Source organism: Pseudoliparis swirei, chromosome 2, assembly GCF_029220125.1.
Source record: "Pseudoliparis swirei isolate HS2019 ecotype Mariana Trench chromosome 2, NWPU_hadal_v1, whole genome shotgun sequence".
NCBI classification, from domain to species: Eukaryota; Metazoa; Chordata; class Actinopteri; order Perciformes; family Liparidae; genus Pseudoliparis; species Pseudoliparis swirei.
Genome location: NC_079389.1, coordinates 19,731,048 through 19,753,673, shown reverse-complemented (window position 1 = coordinate 19,753,673; position 22,626 = coordinate 19,731,048). Strand labels below are relative to the sequence as shown.

The window sequence follows — 22,626 nt, the reverse complement described above, 5'->3', positions numbered from 1 at the left end:
ATGGATGAATAGCACTAAAGGTAATAAGAGTTTATTTTATTTTTATTTGGGGGTGTCCTGTCCCTTTAAGGCCTTATTGACGATGCCGTGTGACTGAGCACCACACTCATTCAGGGCTCTTGTAATTCAAACCATAAGGCATATTTACATTTTGTATATTGCCAACAGCTTTTTCAAACATTTGTTTTGTACTTGGGGAACTCAAGAACCGGACTTGCCAGATGCTTCGCTACGCAGAGCCGTCTGAGGAGCCGTCATTAGGACCCGTTTGGAAAAGGGCAGGCATGATCTCTGGTCTTCTTCCGATGGAGAAACACTGCCACGTTCCAGCGTGTTAAAGTGACCCTTAGTCCACAGACTCCATCGTCAGAGAGACCGTTAATTCAACCGGGTCAATATTTCACACCGCATATTGCGAACAATAATGTGACGTCTGCTCCAGTTTACTCTCCGCGGTCCACGTCGTGGAGAGAAACCACATCGTTAAGAGACAACCTGGACCGGCTGAATCCATTTCCCCATCGCCGATGAAAATGTCGTTAACGACCCTCCCTTCCTCGTTCCGTTGTCGCCGGCAGTTTCTCGACCGCGCCTTCCAAAAGTTAAAAAAAAAAAAGGCGCCGCGGTCGACCGCTTTTCTCATTTGTCGAATCGAGCAGAACAACGTTCGTCCCCGAGAAGCAAACTGTACATCAGCCGGACCTCGCGGCCGCACAGCTCATCTACTTCTATCTCATTGCACGCACACACACACACACACACACACACACACACACACACACACACACACACACACACACACACACACACACACACACACACACACACACACACACACACACACACACACACACACACACACACACACACACACACACACACACACACACAAAGAGAAGAGGCCTTTTCTGCCACTAGATCTCTGGACCGCTTTGATTTACAGCCCGCTTTTATGGATCTACGACCTTTCTTTCACAACTTGTAACTCATTAACTTTAATAAAAAAAGAACAGCGATTTTATACGTTACATCGTCGTAAACTGCCTCGCGCGGCGAGGTCCCAAAACAGGGCTTCACTTTGACCTTCCTTCTTTGTCGCTGGTCTCCAAGTCTGTCGCGGTTTTCCTTTTCATTCGTCCAGGGAATTGGAACACGCGCCGAGAGAAAAGACATCTCTGCGAGGGTCTCCTTTTTCAACACAAGTGGGAAGAAAGAAGAAAAAAAAGTCCCCTTTTGTCGTTTCACGCACAGGACGGGGCGACTCATTGGCTGCCACGGCCCGCCGCAATTACCCAACGGCAAAGGATACACGTTGTCGTGGCGACGCGTCGCGGTCGAGTGAGCCGACGATCCGGAGCGTCGACCCCGGAGCGTGGGCCGCTCTACGAAGAGCCTGAGGCGACGGCTCGTGGACTTTTCACCCGCCGATTAACTCCCGCCGACGGCCGTTAGCTATGCGTTACGCTCACTGGGGCGTGTGAGTGACTGGAGGGATCCATCAATTCAGAATTATGCTAAATCAAGTTTTCAAGTTTTTATTGTCACATCCCCTTTTATACAAGTATAATCGGTTTGTGAAATTCTTATGTGCAAAACACCCGACAGCAGTAGCAGACTAAAAAAAGAATAAATACGTCCCGCAGGCCGCAATCGCATCTAAATATAGCCGACATCTCTTCTCCGCTCGTACGGTTATGATGCCGTACCAATACTCCCGACGACAACAAAAAAACATCCCGTGAAGGCTGGAGAAGGTCGTGCGAAATAGAAATGCGAGTGATCCACGTGATCCCGTTGAGATGAGTCCATTTCATTTAGTCTGCATGCTTTTACGTTGCGTCTCTGACGTGATGTTTTTATTCTGTCCATTTTAACATTGTTCTCCCTTATTTTATTTGCCTTGTCTGTAGATTGTATTTGTAATCTTATGTTTTTTTAGGTTTGTTGACTACAGATTAAAAATTGCCTCTTGGCTAACTGGCACATTTACTGAAAGGTTTTTATTAATGTGCACTGTCCCTTATATAAACCCAGAATTTTTTTATATTTTTTTGAAATAAAAGTGTGGTGGTGTGCAGCGTTGTCCAGATCACTAACGACAAACAGGAGAAGACACCTCTCGTCATCACGAGGCCGTGGCAGAGGCTCGAGAGCCACTCCGGCGGTCTCGCATCCAGACGTTATTAGACAGCGAGCCGCCGTCATCGGTAAATAAAAGCCAAATAAGCGTCGGTGTTGCGGGGCCGACTCCTCGGGTCTGGGAGCCGCGCTCTCCTGTCGCTTACATACAGGACTGTCTCAGAAAATTAGAATATTGTGATAAAGTTCTTTATTTTCTGTAATGCAATTAAAAAAACAAAAATGTCATGCATTCTGGATTCATTACAAATCAACTGAAATATTGCAAGCCTTTTATTCTTTTAATATTGCTGATTATGGCTTACAGCTTAAGAAAACTCTAAAATCCTATCTCATAAAATTTGAATATTTCCTCAGACCAAGTAAAAAAAAAGATTTATAACAGCAAAACAAAATCAAACATTTGAAAATGTGTTTCCAGGTGTTTCGAGTTAATTAGACGATTCAAGTGATTTGTTTAATACCCTACTAGTATACTTTTTCATGATATTCTAATATTTAGAAATAGGATATTTGAGTTTTCTTAAGCTGTAAGCCATAATCAGCAATATTAAAAGAATAAAAGGCTTGCAATATTTCAGTTGATTTGTAATGAATCCAGAATGCATGACATTTTTGTTTTTTTAATTGCATTACAGAAAATAAAGAACTTTATCACAATATTCTAATTTTCTGAGACAGTCCTGTAAGCGTGTGCTGACTGTCAATATTCTGTTAGTTTGTCCTGAAAACTAATATCAGTGTGATTGTTCCGCTCTGCATGGCAGAACGGGAGAGAAGAAGCCCGCCGATCAGACCGGTGACAACGGGAAGGGAAAAATAATACTCGTGGGATTATGGGCACAATACCCGCTTCACTGCAGTTATTATCTCTATAAAATATGATTATTTCAATAAACGTTCTATTATGCTGGTCTGCCACTCCTCATTGGGACTAATATATATATACAGTATATATATATATTTACACATACATTCATATGTGTATATATATATATATATATACACGCACACACATATATATATGTATATATAAATGAATATAAATAAATAAATAAATATATATAAATATATATGCATCTCACTCTTCCTGCTTCTGGCTTTTCCCCCCCCTTGTCTTTTTGAGGTAAAAGATACCGTCTGAGGAACTCAGTCATGATGACATCACTGTGTTATTGGGTTCTGATGAGGAAACAATGATCTACAGTGAACACACGCTGGTGGATTGTGTTCCAGATGTGATTACGCGCTGATGGGTTTAAAGGAACTGTTACTCGATCCATTGTGCAAACAAAGTTCATTGTGACTGAGTTTGGCCTCATCGGTGTCAAGATCACACCATCTTCCAAGGATGAACACTGGCGATATCTAATAACTGCAATTGTGTTGCTTTGCTGTGTAGAGGGCTATTGATCTTTACAAGCTGTGTGAAGAATAACATAAAACGCTGAGAGGATAACACCCAGCAGATTTTTTGACTACGGTCACAAACACTTGAAAACATGGCAGGAAACATGTGTTAGCTGAAGGAGAGTGGCCTGATGCTGGCACGCAATGTACTCATATGCAGAACAATGTTTAGGTCAAGAACTGCGACCGCAAACCAACATGCATAACGAGCGAATAACCCTTCAAATGCTCCCTTGTATTCTCACAGTAAAACACGACATCCCCGACCACAACGAGTCCAGTCTGCTGGTCTCAGCCTTGATTCGGGTCGGAGTGAAACCCTCAGAGTGAGGTCTCAAGGGCTCTGAGAAGTGGCCCGGATCAATACAAACACTTGGTGCTTACCGGAACTGCCCGTCTCCATGGCTTCCTGCTGCACGTCCATCTCATAATGGCGGATGCAGACGCGACTATCTATCTGGTAGAGCAGGGCGGGACACAGGTAGGTGAACTGGCTGGGGGAGATGAGCGAGTTGGGGGTCAGGCCGTAGTAAGCGAGGAGCTGAGTCAGGTTCAAACACTGGAGGGAGAAGGAGACAGAGCCGTGTTAACGGGAGACTGGGGGGGGGGGGGGGGGGGCAACACTGACCTCTGTGAACTGGAAAGGTGGCTGTAAAGCAACGTGACCCAACAACCTGAACTATGGACACTGAGGCCAAGAGGCTGTGACTGACTATGAAATCAAAACACGTCAAACTAGAACGGGCACTCGGTAGAGCGCATACCTTCACATATCACAAGATTGGGCATTGAATTATGAACATTTTGGCATTAGTTGCATGCCAATTGGATAAAAATTGACCGCGCTATGGTAAAAAGAAGATTTTGACCTTTTCATGACCTTGACCTTTGACCCGATTGATCCCAAAATCTAATGAAATGGTCCCCGGATAATAACCAATCATCCCACCAAATTTCATACGATTCGGTTTAAAACTTTTTTAGTTATGCGAGGAACACGCATACAAATGAATAAATGGCGATCAAAACATAACCTTCCGCATTTTCAATGCGAAGGTAATAAGAATCAGGTGGGAAACATTCAACACTCCTCTTGTGTTACGGTTGCACACGCATGTGTTTCTCCTCGATCGGACTACATTTGGCCGTTTCTAGGAATGGACCGCGCTGTGTCCCGTGTGTGTGGGAACGAGTCCTACCTCCTCGTGCTGATGAGACAACCCGAGGTGGCCAGACAGGACGGGGACCGGCGCGGTGGGGGGGTCGGCAAGCCCCCCGGTCGCTTCTCTCTTGGCTTTACGAGACGCCGGCGCGAGAGGCGAAGGGGTTCTGCTCCGCCCTCGCTTTCCTCTGGCGGGCTTTCCCGGCGTCTCGGGCCGGCTCTCCGTGGTGGAGGGAGAGGCCAGAGCCGCCTGATGGCCGGGCGACGGCCGGGGGGAGGCGGCAATGTCTGTGACCGTCTGCGACTCGGGGACGTGGTTGTGGTCATCGCCGTGGGCGTGATCGTGACCGCCGTGATCGTGGGCGGCGTGATCATGACCGGCGTGATCGTGGGCGGCGTGATCTTGGGCGCCGTGATCGTGACCGCCGTGATCGTGGGCGGCGTGATCGTGAGAACTGTGATCGTGACCGGCGTTATCGTGGGCGCCGTGATCGTGACCGCCGTGATCGTGGGCGCCGTGATCGTGAGAACTGTGATCGTGACCGGCGTTATCGTGGGCGCCGTGATCGTGACTGCTGTGATCGTGAGAACTGTGATCGTGACCGCCGTGATCGTGACCGCTGTGATCGTGAGAACTGTGATCGTGACCGCCGTGATCGTGATCGTGACCGCCGTGATCGTGACCGCCGTGATCGTGAGAACTGTGATCGTGACCGCTGTGATCGTGACCGCCGTGATCGTGACCGCCGTGATCGTGACCGCTGTGATCGTGAGAACTGTGATCGTGACCGCCGTGATCGTGACCGCTGTGATCGTGAGAACTGTGATCGTGACCGCCGTGATCGTGACCGCCGTGATCCTTTTGGTCTGAGGTCACCTCCACCTGCCCGTGCGTGTGCTCTTTGTCGTGATCGTGAGTGTCCTGCACATGTCCATCAGAATTCCTCTGGTCGCCGTCCTCGACCTTGGTGCGATCGTGACCGCGTTCGCCGTCGCGCTTTCGTTCCGCCGGGCCGGCGCCGGCGGTGCGCTGGGTGCAACTCGTGGGAACTTGTTCCGCGTGCGGACGGCGGACGCCGGGCTTGCGCGGCGCGTGGCCGTGCCCGCGACCGTGCCCATGGCCGTCCGCCTCGTGCGAGCGGCCCTCCTTCATGTCCACCAGGTCCAGGTGGCTCACGTGGTCGTGGCCCAGCTGCTCGTGGTCCCCGTCCAGGAGCTTCACTTCCCCCAGACCCAAGCTGAACAGCATGCTCTGAAAGCCCTGGAAGTCCAGCCGGTCTTTCTGGCCGTAGCGCCGGAACAGCTGCTGGATGTAGAAGCGCTGCTCCTCCTCGAGAGTCGGCCCTTTGGGACTTTTGGCGTCCGGGGACAGAGTGGTTCCTCTCGCGTACGGGGCCTCTAAAATCTGCAGGTCGCTGTGGGTGTGGTCGGTGTGGGGATGTCCGCCCTGCCCGTCTCCATGGCAGCGGTTGCACTGATGGAAGAGCAAGGCGAGCACGCACAGGAAACAGAACTTGGTGTGCACGTGTACTCGCATGGTCCCCTGACGTCTGGTGCCCTGCCGAAAACAGGAAAGGAACAGAAGCGGATTTTAGTTCGTTGAACATTCAGATCAGTTAACGGCACTCATCATTTTACTGGAAGTGCTTCGCTAAACTAGAATTATTTTCTAGCTCGAGCATGTTTGCGTGTGTTTTTCTGGTCACGGTCACATCCTGAGCAGATGCGGCGCTGCTCCCGATGTCCTCGCTTAGTTTTAGGACCTCTTAACCCTTGTGTTGCCTTCGGGTCATTTTGACCCGATTCAATATTTAACCCTCCTGTCGCCTTCGGGTCAATTTGACCCGATTCAATGTTTAATGTCGGTGTTCTTTCGGGAGTCAACAAACAAACATAAAGTACCTCACACTTAAACTTGGAAAACAATATTAATTCTAATAATTTTCTGGAGATTTTAATAGTTGGGGTCATATTGACCTCAAGGGTAAAATATGTTAGTAAATATAAAGGTAACAGGAGGGTGAAACATTGAATCGGGTCATATTGACCCGAAGGCAACACAAGGGTTAAAGGGTACCTGTAGTGAAAGTGAATATGTAGCCAGATCAAAAGATAATGTGTTTCTAAAGGTTATTCATGCACTGACGGTCCAGTATTCAATAACAATACGTAGTTTAGGCTGTTCAAAGTCCTCAACTCCGACATGCGACATTGCACTGGAGCTTGAATATGTCGCGGGTGGTGTGACGTCAGATCGTTGATAGATCGACAGCCAGCCACAGCGGATGTGTTCAGATACCAATATAAACAACGTCGGCGCCGCAAACAAATGCCGAGAGATTGATAATATGGACGATGAAAGATTGTCTGATTCAGCAACTGGATACTTGTTTGAACCTTTAAAAGCAGACTATCCCCATTTAGTGAATTGTGACAGCGATGATAGCGATGATTCTGATGAAGTTGATGCCGAAGGACCGCCGGTCCAGATGCTTCACCGTGCGGACCGTGCACGCAAGTCGGCGGACGTTTGGTGCAGTTGTGGGAAATGTGTGCCACAAAAAACAGACATAGAGTGCATTTGTTGTAAAGAGCACGAACTTATGTCCGATGATAGTGACATTAGACCTAATCTGCTTTACACAAAAGCGTGATCTTGATAGCTACATCGCGCATAAGCCAGCGCTGGAGATGTCTTTCATTGATGCAATGATCGGCCGACATGTTCGGGGGCCTGCACCCGAGGGAGAACTGTCAAATCGGTAAGTTTGCCAGTTGTTTCATGTAGGCTAATTTGCGATCACCAGAGTTGGTGTGATTATTACTAATATTCGCGTGTAGAAGTGGCTCCGGATTGGCTGAATTCCTTTCAACGACTCTACGTCATAGTTAGCTTTGACATGAGTAAATAACTAGCAAAATGGCTGCGCCCTGAAGCGTTCACGGACTCGGAATGTTGACAAAGAAATGTAAATCCTCGGGCTATGCGTGACTTGTTGACAATAGCGGCGGGGTAAATATGATTTATTTGATGCGCCGAATGGATGTAGCACGTTGTTGTTTTGCACTACAGGTACCCTTTAAGGACCATCGTGACCGGGTCACTTTGAAACGATTGGACCGATTTCTGACAACCGCCGCCGTCACTTTGTACCCTGTTTACCATCGTTTATCAGCTGTGAGTGAGACGTGGCAAATGTAGGTTGTACCTGCCTAAAATATGAGCATATTCAAAGTTGACTGAAATATTAAAATATTCATATTTTCCTGACATTGATATATGTATATATACACACACATATATATATATATATATGGCATCACAAGAATGTATCCAAGCAAACAGTAATGAGTAAGAGATATATATATATATATACACACACATACAGGACTGTCTCAGAAAATTAGAATATTGTGATGAAGTTCTTTATTTTCTGTAATGCAATTAAAAAAACAAAAATGTCATGCATTCTGGATTCATTACAAATCAACTGAAATATTGCAAGCCTTTTATTCTTTTAATATTGCTGATTATGGCTTACAGCTTAAGAAAACTCTAAAATCCTATCTCATAAAATTTTAATATTTCCTCAGACCAAGTAAAAAAAAAGATTTATAACAGCTGAGTGTTTGTCAAGGCTCAGGAAACCCTTGCAGGTGTTTCGAGTTAATTAGACAATTCAAGTGATTTGTTTAATACCCTACTAGTATACTTTTTCATGATATTCTAATATTTAGAGATAGGATATTTGAGTTTTCTTAAGCTGTAAGCCATAATCAGCAATATTAAAAGAATAAAAGGCTTGCAATATTTCTGTTGATTTGTAATGAATCCAGAATGCATGACATTTTTGTTTTTTTAATTGCATTGCAGAAAATAAAGAACTTCATCACAATATTCTAATTTTCTGAGACAGTCCTGTATATAAATATACACACACATAAACATATATATACACATATATATATAAACACATAAGATATATATATACACACACATATATACATATATATATAAACACATATATACACACACATATATATATACATATATATATTTACACATATACATATATATACACACATATATATATATACACACATATATACATATATATTTATATATATCTTACTCATTACTGTTTGCTTGGATAAATTCTTGTGATGCCAGTAAATTAAATCAATATCGGTCTTGAAAAAAAGCCCCATCAGAGCTTCCCGAGCACAGTGTAGCGTTAGTTCCCACTTAATCATAAATTACACACATTAAAAGATAATAAGCCTGCACACCACACACAAATACTGCAGACAGCCCCTGAAAGCTGCTCCCCTTAGCTTACCAGAACAGATTCTAATAACTGAATCAGGGAGCCCCCCGGAGCAGATTCTTCACTGTGACTGTGAACTGGGAAACAAATAGCTTGTTTTCCCCCCGCACAGTAAAAAAAAAATAATAAAGCCTCAAGCAGCAATATCATCCCAGTCAAATGATCCTCATAAGGTCTCTTGTGAAGCCTGTGGGTGGTTGATGGGAGAGGGGTGAGAGTGGAGCAGGAAAATGGGAGAAATGGCGCACACAAAACACACAGAGGGCTCCGGCAGACGGCTTGTTCAGCAAAGTGTGCGCCTGGGATTAAACTTGTGTTGAGGGAGAAATTCCAAAACAAAAACTTGGAAGGGAGGACAAGTTGTGTCGAGAACACAACGCGCTGGCGATGGGACTTACAATCGGCTGTTGTTTTTGGGTAAAAGCATCAAGGAGAACTAAAATAATCAACCGATTTAAAGCGATCAGCCCCTGACAATACAGTGTTTGCATTCAGCCCTCTGAACAAATACACAAACGGACTCAAACAAAGCCCGCGGTAACTCTCCAGAGCCGCGATCAAGGTGTTGACGACGTCAGCGTCTTATCAGCTGGCGACCGTGCGCTCGCCTCGGACTTCCTTCCCTCCCCGCGTGACGAGATCGAGACAATTTTTCAAAGTGCGTCGACGCTTCGGGTAAAAGTCACGTAGCGTTTTCGACGCGCCGAAAGGGAGACGGGCGGCGAAGCCGTCGCTGACGTTTCTCTGGGCGGCGTGATAAAAAAATAAAAATAAACAGCGACAAAAAAGGCAGCGGGAATACAAAATTACGATTCGGCGGCGGTCGCGTCGAGCGAGGGGAAAACGAGGCTGCTTACCACGCGGCGCTCTCCAACGTGTGAAATTAAGTTTGGTGAACGATGCTCCGACTCAGACGGTGAAGTGTGGCTGCGAGTCTCCTTCGCTGGTTGTCCACAAGACAGTGTTTATAAACATGAGACTGCAGTGACCTATGAACCTTTACAGCACGGGGGAGGAGGAGGAGGAGGAGGAGGAGGAGGGGGGGGGCATAACCCAGGACCCATTTCTAAGAGCACACCCTCTTAGCAGCAACAGAGCCCGCTGTGTGTTTTCCTGATTGGACTCTTTGTTTGTGCTTGTTGTCTGGAAAGGAACAGGAGAATGACTATTAGAGTACGAGAGTTCAACCGTGTGCCACGCCGAGAAAACAACCCGGTTCCAGGACGTGATGTAAAGTTCCTCCCGCAGCCAACGTGTAACCCGTTTACGTCTTCTAGATGGAGAAGGAAACTTCGTATTCTGATCGACGAAGAAGAAAAAATAAAGCGTGATCTGCACCGCAATACGCACCGCAGTCACACTCGTGTGTCAGGATTACAACATTGGTTTTTATTTTATTTAAAGCAACAGTGAAGAAAAAGCACACCTTAATAGTACCAGGGTTCTTACACATTTTGACCAATAGATTTCCAGGACTTTTCCATGACTTTAAACCAAATTTCCATGGCCAAACTGAGATCTCGGTATAAACATGAAACATTTTGAAAATTTAGCGTATTGAGAGCGTATGCCGGCTTATATTTTGAGCGTCTTTCTTTAAAAAACATTAATTATTTTAAAGTCCATGAACTCAAACTCAAATGAACATGTGATTATAACAAATTTCCAGGACTTTTCCAAAACTTTTATGATTTCACTTTTTCCCATGACTTTTCCAGTCCTGGAAATGACCATTTTAAAATTCCATGACTTTACATATTACATACAACCACTCATGTAAATCAACCAGTTAACGTTTGGGTGATGTTCTTTTGTACATGACTGAATATTATAAGTATGATACTTTTTTGGCCTTTCGCAATGCATCTGCTGATAAGCTCCATCACCAGTTTCTTTTCTTGTAATATTACAACAATTAAAAATCCTCTGTATAAATAATACTGTTGCCTTCTCTGAATGTCTCCAGTTCAGTTTTGAGGACACCTACCACAGGCATGAGTTTTGTTACGGCAAACAATCTGGCAAGAAGGAAGCCGAGCAGCTGCCCGACCCAAATTTATAAAACACATTTAAGTAGTTCATTTTTCATGATTTCTCCATAACGCAAAAGTATTTCCCCCATGTCTTTCCAGGTTGTTAATTACAATAGGAGACCTGTTTTTCCTCTCAGAAACTTTCTCTTTGGCCCCTGAGCTGAATCATATGATTATCACGCGACCGAGCACATCCCTCCCATGTGAGTAGAAAGCCGCTGTCTGCAGGCACGTAGAAGGAAAGAGGAACGGGTGATGCTAATCTCCTCCGGTATTCAAGAAATGGCACCAAACGGCAAACGCTTTTGTTACGAAACAAGTCGATAAATGCATTCAAGTACATAACCGATGGGTTATGTGTTTGAATCCCAGGGAACTAACCATGCAGTGTGGGTGAGGGCGAATTATTGGACAACTACAAACATGAAAGAGTGGAGGGTTTACAAGTCGGGCGGATAATAACTGCAACCGGGACCCGACCCAAAGCCGACGGTTAGTGGGAAAGCTTCGGGCTTTTTAACACCTAGAAGTCTGAACCAAGTGGCGGTTTGGTTCATCCTCCATTGGTGTGCATTTGATCCATTTAGTTTTGTTCTCACAGCGGGGCTATGCTCTACCTCTGTAGACGCGTCATTGTAATGAGGCACATGTCATCCACATGATGCAGATCCAGTATATCCAGCCGGACTTGATACCAAGGACGCCTCATGTGCAGGGCTCCAGACTGCGACCAAATGGTCGCATTTTGTGCCTAAAATTAGACACAGTGCGAGTAAATTTTTCATCAACTCGCGCATGCGCGACCAGTAAATTAGCAGATTTTGTTGTTGTTGTTATGAAATATTTGTGTTGCTGACAAACTTGTTCTACACTTCAGCCCACTATAGTTAGCGGTAATGCCTGAATGACTGGTTTGCTAACCGACATTAACTCCAGAAGAAGAAGAAAGGAGACGAAAACCGAAGAAGAAGGCTGGCCTGTGTGTGAGAGCGGGGGGGGGGGGGGGGGGATGACCACGGTTATAGGCTAATGTGTGAAAAGAGGCGCATCGCAACGGAGACGATGCGCCCGGCATTGGCCGCAGAGTGAGAGGTCCACGAGGGGATCCTCACGCACCGAGCGGCGTCCCCGTCCCCCGAGTTGAATCTCTGGGTCGACTCAGCCGACTCTCACATGTCTGAGCCCCTATAGGGCGTATTCACGTGACGTCAGAATCTCAATCGCGCCATCTTGGGGTCCCACTTATTAAATGTCAGAAGAAGTTGACCTGGCTATCGTGTCCGCTGTTTGATTATGCGAGAGCCCAGCAACCTCATGTCCTTCTGCATTACCCAAACACCTCCTCCAGACAGCTGGAGAAACTACACGGTCCTGATGGCATCAGTCAACCTCAGCCTGAGGCTGGGGGTCCCTGTCCCAAAGAAGTCAGCACCATCTGGCCTCACCTCCCATGTGATGAAGGTGCTGGAGGCTGGTCTAGGTGAAATCATCGTTGGACCCTCTGCAATTTGCTTACCAGCCTCATGGACTTCTCCAGTGCATTTAACACCATCCAGCCACTGCTGCTGAGTGAGAAGACCATCTCCTGGATCACTGACTACCTCACAGGCAGACCACAGTTTGTCAGAATGGGTTCTGTCTCCTTCCTCTTCACCCTGTACACCAGTGACTAGTACTCTGATGATTCTGCAGTGGTACACCTCTGAGTGTCCTGGGATGCTGGAGTTATTCTACCAGTCGGTTTCTTATATTTTGTGTTTTGTTTTTTATTCTTGTGCAACACTTTGTGGTTAATTCGCTAGTTACCAGCACATAGCCCGGTCACATTCCTGTAAAACAGTTTTCATTTCCGCTATCGACCATGGGACATTAAAGCCCCACTATGTAGTTTTTCACTTTTGGCGCCCCCTTCAGGTTTTTAGGTATTTAGGTTTCGACTTCAGTGTCGTAAATACCCAGTGACGATAGATGCAGCCTCGCATACACTTGTATTGAGTTGGGATCATGTGTTGTCCTGTATTATAATATTATTATTATTATTATTTGTACGTGTCACGGGTTATAAAAGGTGACGAGGGGGAGGTGACGCGAGTTTTTTTTGTTTGGAGCGCGCTGACAGGCGGCGGACTTGTTGAGCGGACTCAGAACGGCAGCAATCCGGCGACTGTTTCTATTTTGGATTCACACCAACGGGCGGGATCACTAATAGAAGACTGCGCAGGAACACTGTGAACTGGCCCAGCACCGACCGGACTAGGGTGAAGGAGCGCGGGGATTGAACGTGGCGCCTCGCCATGTTTCCGCCTGGTCGGTCAGCTGTTTGCCGGCTTTTTTTTTGGGGGGGGGGGTTGCGCGTGCAGTCATTTACTTTTGTTTTGGGGGACTGCAAATGTGGAGTACGTGTGATCGAATACAATATTGTTGACAACACCAAAAAGCTACATAAAAAGCTACCCTTATACTGGAGCTGCGAGCGTGGAGTGGCACTTTATGACATTGCGTAATCACTGCCAGAAAGCAGGTCGAGTACATCCGCCGGATATACCGGGCGGCTCCAGAATCTTACATAGCGGAGTTATTTCCCCACAGACCCCCGATGGCAATAGCAGAGACGCAAATCGTCATATTAAAAGTCATTGTAGCGGCACAATTTTTTTCAAGCTGTTATTTTAAGGTCCAAAAGTTACATAGTGGGGCTTTAACAACTATTTCTGCGTTATACTTGTTGTAGAAATACCACATCAAGCGCCCCGTGTCTGGGTTCATATATGATCCGTAGTCGCACAGCTCTGCCTCCAGGACGAGTGTCTGGATGAAGCCGCTTCCAGCTCCTTCAGGACCAGCAGTGACTGTTTGGCTGGCCGTGCTGATGCTGTTCCCATGGAGCCAGTGTTTTATTTTACCTTGAAATGAATCACAGAGTAAAGGCAGACATCGCCTGACGGAGTTGCCATGTTCATGGCTTCCTCCCAAGTTTCCATCCACAGTTCCTTTTGCGCAAGTGAAACATTGATTTTCGCTCGGCGAAAAAGCAAAAAGAGATTATTGACGAGTGTGTCAATGGAAACGTGCCCACAACCCGATGTGTCAACAGAAACACGTGAGAACAGTCCTAACGCTCAGACGCCGAGTGAAGCCGAAGTAGATGCATGACAAGTTGAAGTAATAGCCTCTTGTTGAGCTGATAAACCCATATTCTGAATCATTAGTCCCACATCCAACAATGAGGCACAGCACCATAATCACAAGGCACACCGTTTTGAACTGAAATTGTGTCTCCTTCAGGATATAATGGTCATTTCTAAAGATGAGCGGCATACAAACAAGAAAAACAATGCCGTGGTGGGACCCCAACATGGCCGCCAGAGTTTGTTGTGGTCACGTGAGTGAATACGCTCTATAGACTGATGCTCACGCTAAACACATTCTATCGGGAGCGCGCGAGGGTTTTGATAAAGTTAGCGGAAGGATTTAAGTGACAACATCCGGTTTTGCAAAGTTAGCGGAAAGAACCACGTGAAACAACATCTGTTTTTCAAAATAAGATGTCGACAAATCATACACAAACATATAAAAGTAAACAATGAACTGATTTTGTATCTTTATCGATCGTTTCTGAGATTTAGCTTAAATTATGCTAACATTAAAACATTTTTACTGGACCAAGGAAGAGTTTATAAAAATAAGTCAGACTTTTGTATGTTAAGAAAAGTCCTGTAAATAGATTTCCCCAAGAGTTCCAGGAAATGAATAATGCAGATGTGTTCCATACATATCTGAAATCCCCATCACTGGCAATCAAACAATTTTAATGTATCAATTAGGACATTTTTCAAAGTAAAAGTCCTAAATGTTTAAAGAAATCGGTAATTTCTTTAATGTTTGAGTTGCTTTATATATGTATTTCCTCATAGTCCTCATAGCAATAATGCTACACAATAAATAGAATGCTTCAATAGACACCGTGATCGGTATTATCAGATCGGCAGATACTGATTTCAGTGATCGGTATTATCGGTGATCGGCAGATACTGATTTTAGTGATCGGCACCAAAAACCTGATCGGTGCATCTCTAGAAACCGACAAATGTTTTGATTGGCCACATCGAAGTGCAACATGCACATGCTCAAGGTATGTTTTCTCTTAAAATATGTTTAAACTCAATACAGTAACTTCTGAAGAGTTCTCTGTTGTGAATGTTTTGCAGTTCATGAAGGCAAACAGGCATAAGATTGTATATTGTCAAATTATTTATCAGTAATACAGTAAAAATGATGGGAAAACTTTGCAAGTCGATTTATAGTGTGCGCCCCTAAATTTTCTGCTTGCGCCCCTAAAATTTTAAGTAAGGGGCCACTGTGCTCCTAGTTAAAAAAAGTTAGTCTGGAGCCCTGATGTGTAATGCCAGTCTGTCTCTCTCTATCTCTCTCTCTCCATACTTCCTTAAAAGGTTAAAAACAGCTCCTCTCAAATCCCAGTGGATTTCTGTCCCCGTTTAAATTGTACATTCATTTAATATGCCAGATACGTCTTAAAAATCCCAAATTAGCGATCATATTTTGGTGTGAACCGCTTTTCTTTCGTCTTCTGTCAAGTGGATTCAAATGTTCGATGACTCGGCATTTAAAAAGAGCACCTAAAAACCATGCCTGACCTTCCTGTGATTGGCCCACTCAAAAAACATTTGGAAGAAAAAAAACGCACCGTTGGTTGAATTTCATCCGGATAAACGACCTCTTGACCGAGGTTGTTGATTGGGGGCATGGGGGGGGGGGGCTTAGTCTTCTAAGAGGCCCATAGTCGGCTGATTCAGCTTAACCCATTGTCGTTTCCTAAGCATTAAGGTGCGTTCACACCAAAAGCGAAACAATTTTTTCGCGCGACCAAATCCCATGACAAGTCAACGTACAGACGCGTGTGGCTGAGATAGACGCGATATTTTCCCGGGCGGCGCGATGTGGGCGACGCGTTTTCAGCGGCGCAATTTTCTCCCAGAGTTGAAATATTTCAACTTTGAGGCGGTCATCTCGCAACTCGGGCCAATCGGCTCTCGTGTTCCGCTCTCGTAGCGCTGGAGGCGGAAGTCTTTCAGGCGTAACAGTAACTTCATCGGTGAAAGTGACCGAGCTGAGTGAGCCTACGGGTGATGTCATGAACCCAAACACGAGGGCGTTAGTGTGTGGGACGTCCACAACAAATACAAAGCAGAACTAGTGGTTAGTTATTCTGGTGGAGGAAGGAGATGATAACGATCTTTACGGAGACGAGACACAGAGATAAGCCCCGCCCCTCGCGGAGCGTCTCGACGCTCATGGCGAGAACACGGCGAACGGTCGAGCGAGTAAACTCACGCGTTTTGGGCGACGCGAAAAATCGTTCCGCTTTTTTGGTGTGAACGCACCTTTACAGGGGCGAGGCCGCTCGACGAGACGTTACCAGCGCTGGCCGACAGAACGTGACGCCATCAGCACGAGCCGGTCTACGTGTTTACGGACTTTTTGTCGCCGCTGCAAAACAAAAAGACACAACAGCGGCAATCCTCTGACGAGAGTCTCTATTCTGTGGATATTTGTCATGCGGTCGGTCTCCTGACTCAAAGTACCAGGCACACTCAAGGCCACGAAGAAAAAGCCCCTTTCAACAGCCAGCTTGGTAACAGCACTCATTACAGCGGACTCCGCACAGGTGGAAGGTGACGACGTGCATTTAAGTGCCAGTTGATCTCTCCGCCCTTGTCATCACCTGGATTTGAAGAAAGATTGATGATGATGATGATGATGATGATGATGATATGGCATTTGGCTGTGGGGTTCAAATTAAAAAGCAAAAATGCAAACATGCCGCAACCTCCCTGAACTTCTCACTCCTCGTTCGAGAGGGTAAAGGAGACGAGGACGAGCGATCGGCTGAGGCGGGAAAGAGAGACGACCGCGAGGCAAATATAAGAGTGGCGCTTACCTTCAGTCGCAAATAAAGCCCCGACAAACAGCAGCAGGAGTTCACGCCGGCGCCGACAGAAGTAACTGGTTGAGGGTTTTTGAGTCAAGCGACTTAACTAATTTGTAGAGGGAGGAGGGGAGGCATAGTGCGGGAATGTGTGTGTGTCTGCGTGTTTGAGCAGTTAGGGAGCACCTGACTGCTACTCACGATGTGTGTGTGTGTGTGTGTGTGTGGCTGTAAGTGTACTATTGGTGGGACAGTCGGCCCGTTACGCCTTGATGTAAATCTGAAACTTGTAATGTGTAAAGAGCAGAGTTCTGACACATTTTGACCAGTGGATTTCCAGGACTTTAAACCAAATGTCCGTGACCAAACTGAAATCTCGGTTTCTACATGAAACAGTGAGAACATTTAGTATTTAAACAATGTGAATTCCAAAGCATACCGTATACATTAAATTAAACAAATGCCCAGCATACTTTCCAGTTAAGGTGCGTTCACTTGCAACGCGGAAAGAAAAAAAAATTGCGCCGCCAATATGAGAGAGTATGCTGGCTAAAATTTTGAGCGTCTTTCTTTCTTAAACATATTCATTATTTCAAACTCGGCGTAAATAAACATGTGAATATAACAAATTTCCAGGACTTTTCCAAAACTTTTGTGATTTAAGTTTTTTTCCAGGACTTTTCCAGGCCTGGAAATGACCATTTTAAAATTCCGTGACTGTTCCAGGTTTTCCATGACCGTACGAACCGTGAAAGAGATATTAAGAGGCCACTGCGGTGTTGTCCCTCGCCTCTCGGTTTATTTAAGTGTCCTTGAGAAAAAGAAACACGCAGCTGGCAGCGACGGGGACTTTCACAGAGGGGTTTGTAAGGCATCAGGGTAGAGTTGCGTTTAAATTCAACAAGCTCCCGTGCTTTACAAGGATTCATGCTTTTAAGGGAAGGTGGATCCCGAATCTAGGACTGGTTTTATCATCCCTTCCTGCGCCCGTCCGCTCCCGTGGACATGGAACCAGCAGACACGCAAAGCAACAACTTAGCTCACACAAAAGGTGAAGTTAATGACCCTGAAAATGAAAAAAACCAGATTACTCTCCACCAGTACACCAACGTTAACGTGTTCATTTACGTTCGTGGTTGGGAGGTATTTCTTGGATTTCCGGCTTCATTTCAGCATTCGCACGGGTCATAATAATGCCTTTCTATTGTCGCTCTGTCCTCAGTGGAGCCGAGACAACAGCAAGGCAACGGTCCACGCACACATTCCACACCAGGGAAAAAAAAGGCGGCGTAATCCTCAATTCATTGCGTGATTATCCCCGGTGTAATCCGACAAATAAGTAACAAGAATCTGGAAACGGAGCCCAAGTCTTGGGGTGTTCCCGTCGACACGGAACAGAGATGGAACAGTTAATACCAGGATGTTCCCAACTGCAAATGAACACCGGCTCCAACAACAGATATAACTAGAACGGGCACTCGGTAGAGCGCATACCTTCGCATATCACAAGATTGGGCATTGAATTATGAACATTTTGGCATTTTGTATGCCAATTGGATACAAATTGACCGTGCTATGGTAAAAAGAAGATTTTGACCTTTTCATGACCTTGACCGTTGACCCGATTGATCCCAAAATCAAATCAAATGGTCCCCGGATAATAACCAATCATCCCACCAAATTTCATGCGATTCGGTTTAATACTTTTTGTGTTATGCGAGTAACGCGCATACAAATAAATAAATAAATAAATACACGGCGATCAAAACATTACCTTCAGCATTTTCAATGCGAAGGTAAAAAGGCAGATCTACCTGCTTTACTAAATCAACTTTGATTTATTTTTTAACCAGTGCATTATCATTTTGCAGAATTCTGTTAGTTGCGTTTTGAACAGTTCTTCCATAACATACGACAGTTTCCAGACTGGTATGATATATATATATTAGATATTAGATTACCATAACAAGAGCGGGCCAAAAGATAAGCTACATAGCTCAGGCTACTTTTAAATGTTGCTCAAAATATACAACCGAACTCTGTACCCGGCGGCATGTGTATTACTGGCGTGTGGTTTAACCCTTGTGTTGCCTTCGGGTCAATTTGACCCGATTCAATGATTCACCCTCCTGTCGCCTTCGGGTCAATATGACCCGATTCAATGTTTAACCCTCCTGTTACCTTTATATTTACTAACATATTTTACCCTTGAGGTCAATATGACCCCAACTATTAAAATCTCCAGAAAATTATTAGAATTAATATTGTTTTCCAAGTTTAAGTGTGAGGTACTTTATGTTTGTTTGTTGACTCCCGAAAGAACACCGACATTAAACATTGAATCGGGTCAAATTGACCCGAAGGCGACAGGAGGGTTAAATATTGAATCGGGTCAAGATGACCCGAAGGCAACACAAGGGTTAAAGAATCATTTGCACTGTGCAAGTCACTATTCATATACTGCAGCCAGAGAAACACATATGTGTTGCATGTCTGCATATAAGGACCACAAGAGCATATTTTAGGCGGCAGGAGTTGTGTTTAATTTTTTCCATAAAGATACCTTAAAAACAAACGATTACATTCTTGATCCACAGACATTTTAATATTGCAGTGTGACAGTGTTCGCTGAAGGGACTGGTGAACGAGAAGGCTGTGAGATTAAATGAAAAAAGCACATTTTACAACATGCATTGTTGGCCGTATGGTTCTGGTCACGTGCCTGTGCGTTTATGTGCCAATGAGTGAAATTAAGCTCTTCAAATGTCTCAAAATAGGAAACACTGAATATGGATCAGCACGGACAATAACACTTAAATGTCAAATTTACATGTGTCGCCACACATTCTGCATCCATCCAATAAGGGGGCGTGAAAATGCACTGTAACGTGTGTGTGTGTATGGGGGGGATTTTTGTAAATGTTATTTTTAAAAGGACCTCCGTCACGTTGTTGGAGCCCCGACGCGACACACCGCCCATCGAGGCTCGTCCACGCCGCACGTGATGCGCATGAGGCGGCGCCGCGCATCCCCTCTCCGGTGAAACGTGCCCGACAACACGGCGGGGTTCAAAAACCGGATCAAATACGGGCACCGGCGGCACACGACTCGTCGCCATTGTGTCCCGGAGGGCTGCCATGGGGCGCGAGCTCAAAGCCGTCCCCCTCCTCCTCCTCCCCTCCTCCCCCGAAAGTGCGTTCAAGAGTTGCTCCTCGCGGAGCGGCTAATGCTAACGCTAATGCTAACGCCACCCCGGAGAGAAAAGCAACTATTCCGCCTGCTAACGTTAGCTCGCGTGGAATTCGTCCTTCTGCCGCCCGAGAGCAGCGGCAGCGTGTGCCGGTCTCCCGCGACACGCGCTCACAACGGCGGTTAGTAACGTACACGCGCCGCGGCGAACGCCGCCCGGATCCATGTTGTGGGAGCGGATGACAACAAATGGGTTTTTATATAGCTACCTCACTCGAGTGCCGTGTGCAGCTCCTCTCCGCTCGGTACCAAAAAAAAAAGAGAAAACCCCCAGCCTGTTTTACGTCGACGTAAGGAAGGCCCGGTATTCACCAACGCGGCTTACGCACTTTACGTAGGGTGCCGGCGGCGGCGGAGCGGCAGTCTGCGCTGTTTACGCAGGAGAATCGAAAAAACTTGATGACGGTTCTTTCCGCCAGATCTAGTCTGTGCTGTCATCCGACTGGCGCAGGAAGCGACGCTCAGCGGCTCTGGCCGGTCCGGCAACAGGGATCCTCAGTCACATCTGCGTCATCACACAAATGCGCCCTGTGGTTTAGTTCTCTGTGTTGGTGCAGTTATTGCACGTCCTCACAACAGGAAGCCCAGTTCATAATATTTGCTCTGACTTTACTTGATTGTTTTGTTAAAGGGTGTAATGCAGTATAAAGTGTACCACAGGTTTATGAAAGTAGACAATAATGTCTTGAACTTGTTTTTGTGTAATTTATCCTTCGTCACAAAGCTGCATATGTCAAATATTAACAATAACTATAATAGTGTATACGACTAAACTGTATTCATTATACAGCACTTTTAAAAAAGTAACAAAGTTCTTAAGTTTGTTGAAATGAGAACAAAATAAAAGTGCATTATGAACCAAACATATTAAGACAAAATTGTCAGAGTCTGACGCAACCGCTGGTTCAACTTGAAACTAATGCCATTTGTTTTAGTACAAAGTTTATAAATGAAAGTGATGGCCTGGATTGTGCCAACATATCACATATAAACGCTGCTGGTGTCTGTGTGAAATGTATCCACTCTTTTAGAAGCCGAGGCTCTAGTTTTATACTAAATATATATTTGGATATTTACATTGCACTATTCGTGCAAATTCAAGCTAAATCCAAGCAATATAGGTGAAAAAATCCCTGAGATTAAATACATAATCTCCAGAGTGGTTTTATTTTGAACTCTTTTACCGCTGGTAAAAAAATCTTCTTTTTACCATATAGCGCGGTCAATTTGTATCCAATTGGCATGCAACTAATGCCAAAATGTTCATAATTCAATGCCCAATCTTGTGATATGCGAAGGTATGCGCTCTACCGAGTGTCCGTTCTAGTTTTCGAAGATTCTCTGAAGCCACTGAGGCGTGTGTGTGTGTGTGTGTGTGTGTGTGTGTGTGTGCGTGCAGGTGCGCGCAAAGCTCTCGGACGCTCTGAGCCGAGACACGCCGCTAATGCCTGTCGTCCTCCCACCAGCTGGGTCCACGTCTCATCTCCTCCCGACTCCAGGCCGTCCCTCCCGATCACAGAGTGATTAATATCAAGTGATTGGCAGCCGCGTCCCCACTTAGCGCTCCAGTCGCGGGGCCCCGGGGTCCCCGCCGGTCGTAAAGCAACCGTGGAAGTGCCATTGTGGCTTTCCACTGTCATTTAGCCAGGACCCGGCCCCGGCAGGCGGAGGAGGAGGAGGAGGAGGAGGAGGAAGAAAAGTGCCAACGACCGTGCATTGAATTATGAGCTCGACTCGGCCCTATAAATACATCCCGGCACGGGGATCCGTTTCCCGTTGAAGTGCCTCCTGCTGCCGGTTACTGAGGTAATATTTCCTGCAGTGCAACCAGAAGAGTGGTTACGGTCCGCAGGCGATCGACCTGACGCAGCTCCTGCCCACAAAATGACGCCCGGCGTGAGAGACGCGTCCGCTCCCGCTGAAATTGCCTTTTTTTTAAATTTATTATCGTGCAGCGGTGAAAAGGGTGAAGTGATGAGGACAACAAGTACAACTTTACGCACCCGCCCGAGGCGAGGCCGCGCGGGCTTGAACGGCCACCGTGTGCATAATTACCGACACGAGGGAAATATACATTCCGAGTCATATACCCTATTATATTACCGGAGTCAATATTGAATCACAAAGGTCGCGTCCATATTGAATGGGTCCTTCAACATGATGGAAATAGGCATTTGGGGATATTCTGTGTGTGTGTGTGTGTGTGTGTGTTGGCTGCACAGTAATATTGGGACTCCCTGGTGCTCTGTACTGGAGGGCAGTCAAAGACAGAGAAAATAGAGAAAAGCAGGTGTGTGTGTGTGGGGGGACTGCAAGTGGCACCTTTTAAATATCAGCTCATTGGCTACCTGTAAACCC

At 45.8% G+C, this 22,626-nt stretch overlaps 1 protein-coding gene across 6 annotated transcripts in view; it reads right to left on the bottom strand.

The window, feature by feature from the left end:
• The window catches only part of slc39a10 (solute carrier family 39 member 10), a 29,550-nt gene extending 8,591 nt beyond the window's left edge, over positions 1-20,959 (bottom strand). Inside the window, exons 1-4 of one of the 6 annotated variants that reach the window (XM_056433137.1) lie at positions 20,478-20,959; positions 16,475-16,815; positions 4,749-6,269; positions 3,934-4,108 (exon numbers count right to left, since the gene is read on the bottom strand). In XM_056433137.1, coding sequence (XP_056289112.1) covers positions 3,934-4,108; positions 4,749-6,248 — 1,675 coding nt within the window. In that variant the 5' untranslated portion in view covers positions 6,249-6,269; positions 16,475-16,815; positions 20,478-20,959. The other 5 variants (XM_056433130.1, XM_056433147.1, XM_056433153.1 and 2 more) reach the window with 5 other exon arrangements.
• Positions 20,960-22,626: the final 1,667 nt, after the last annotated feature.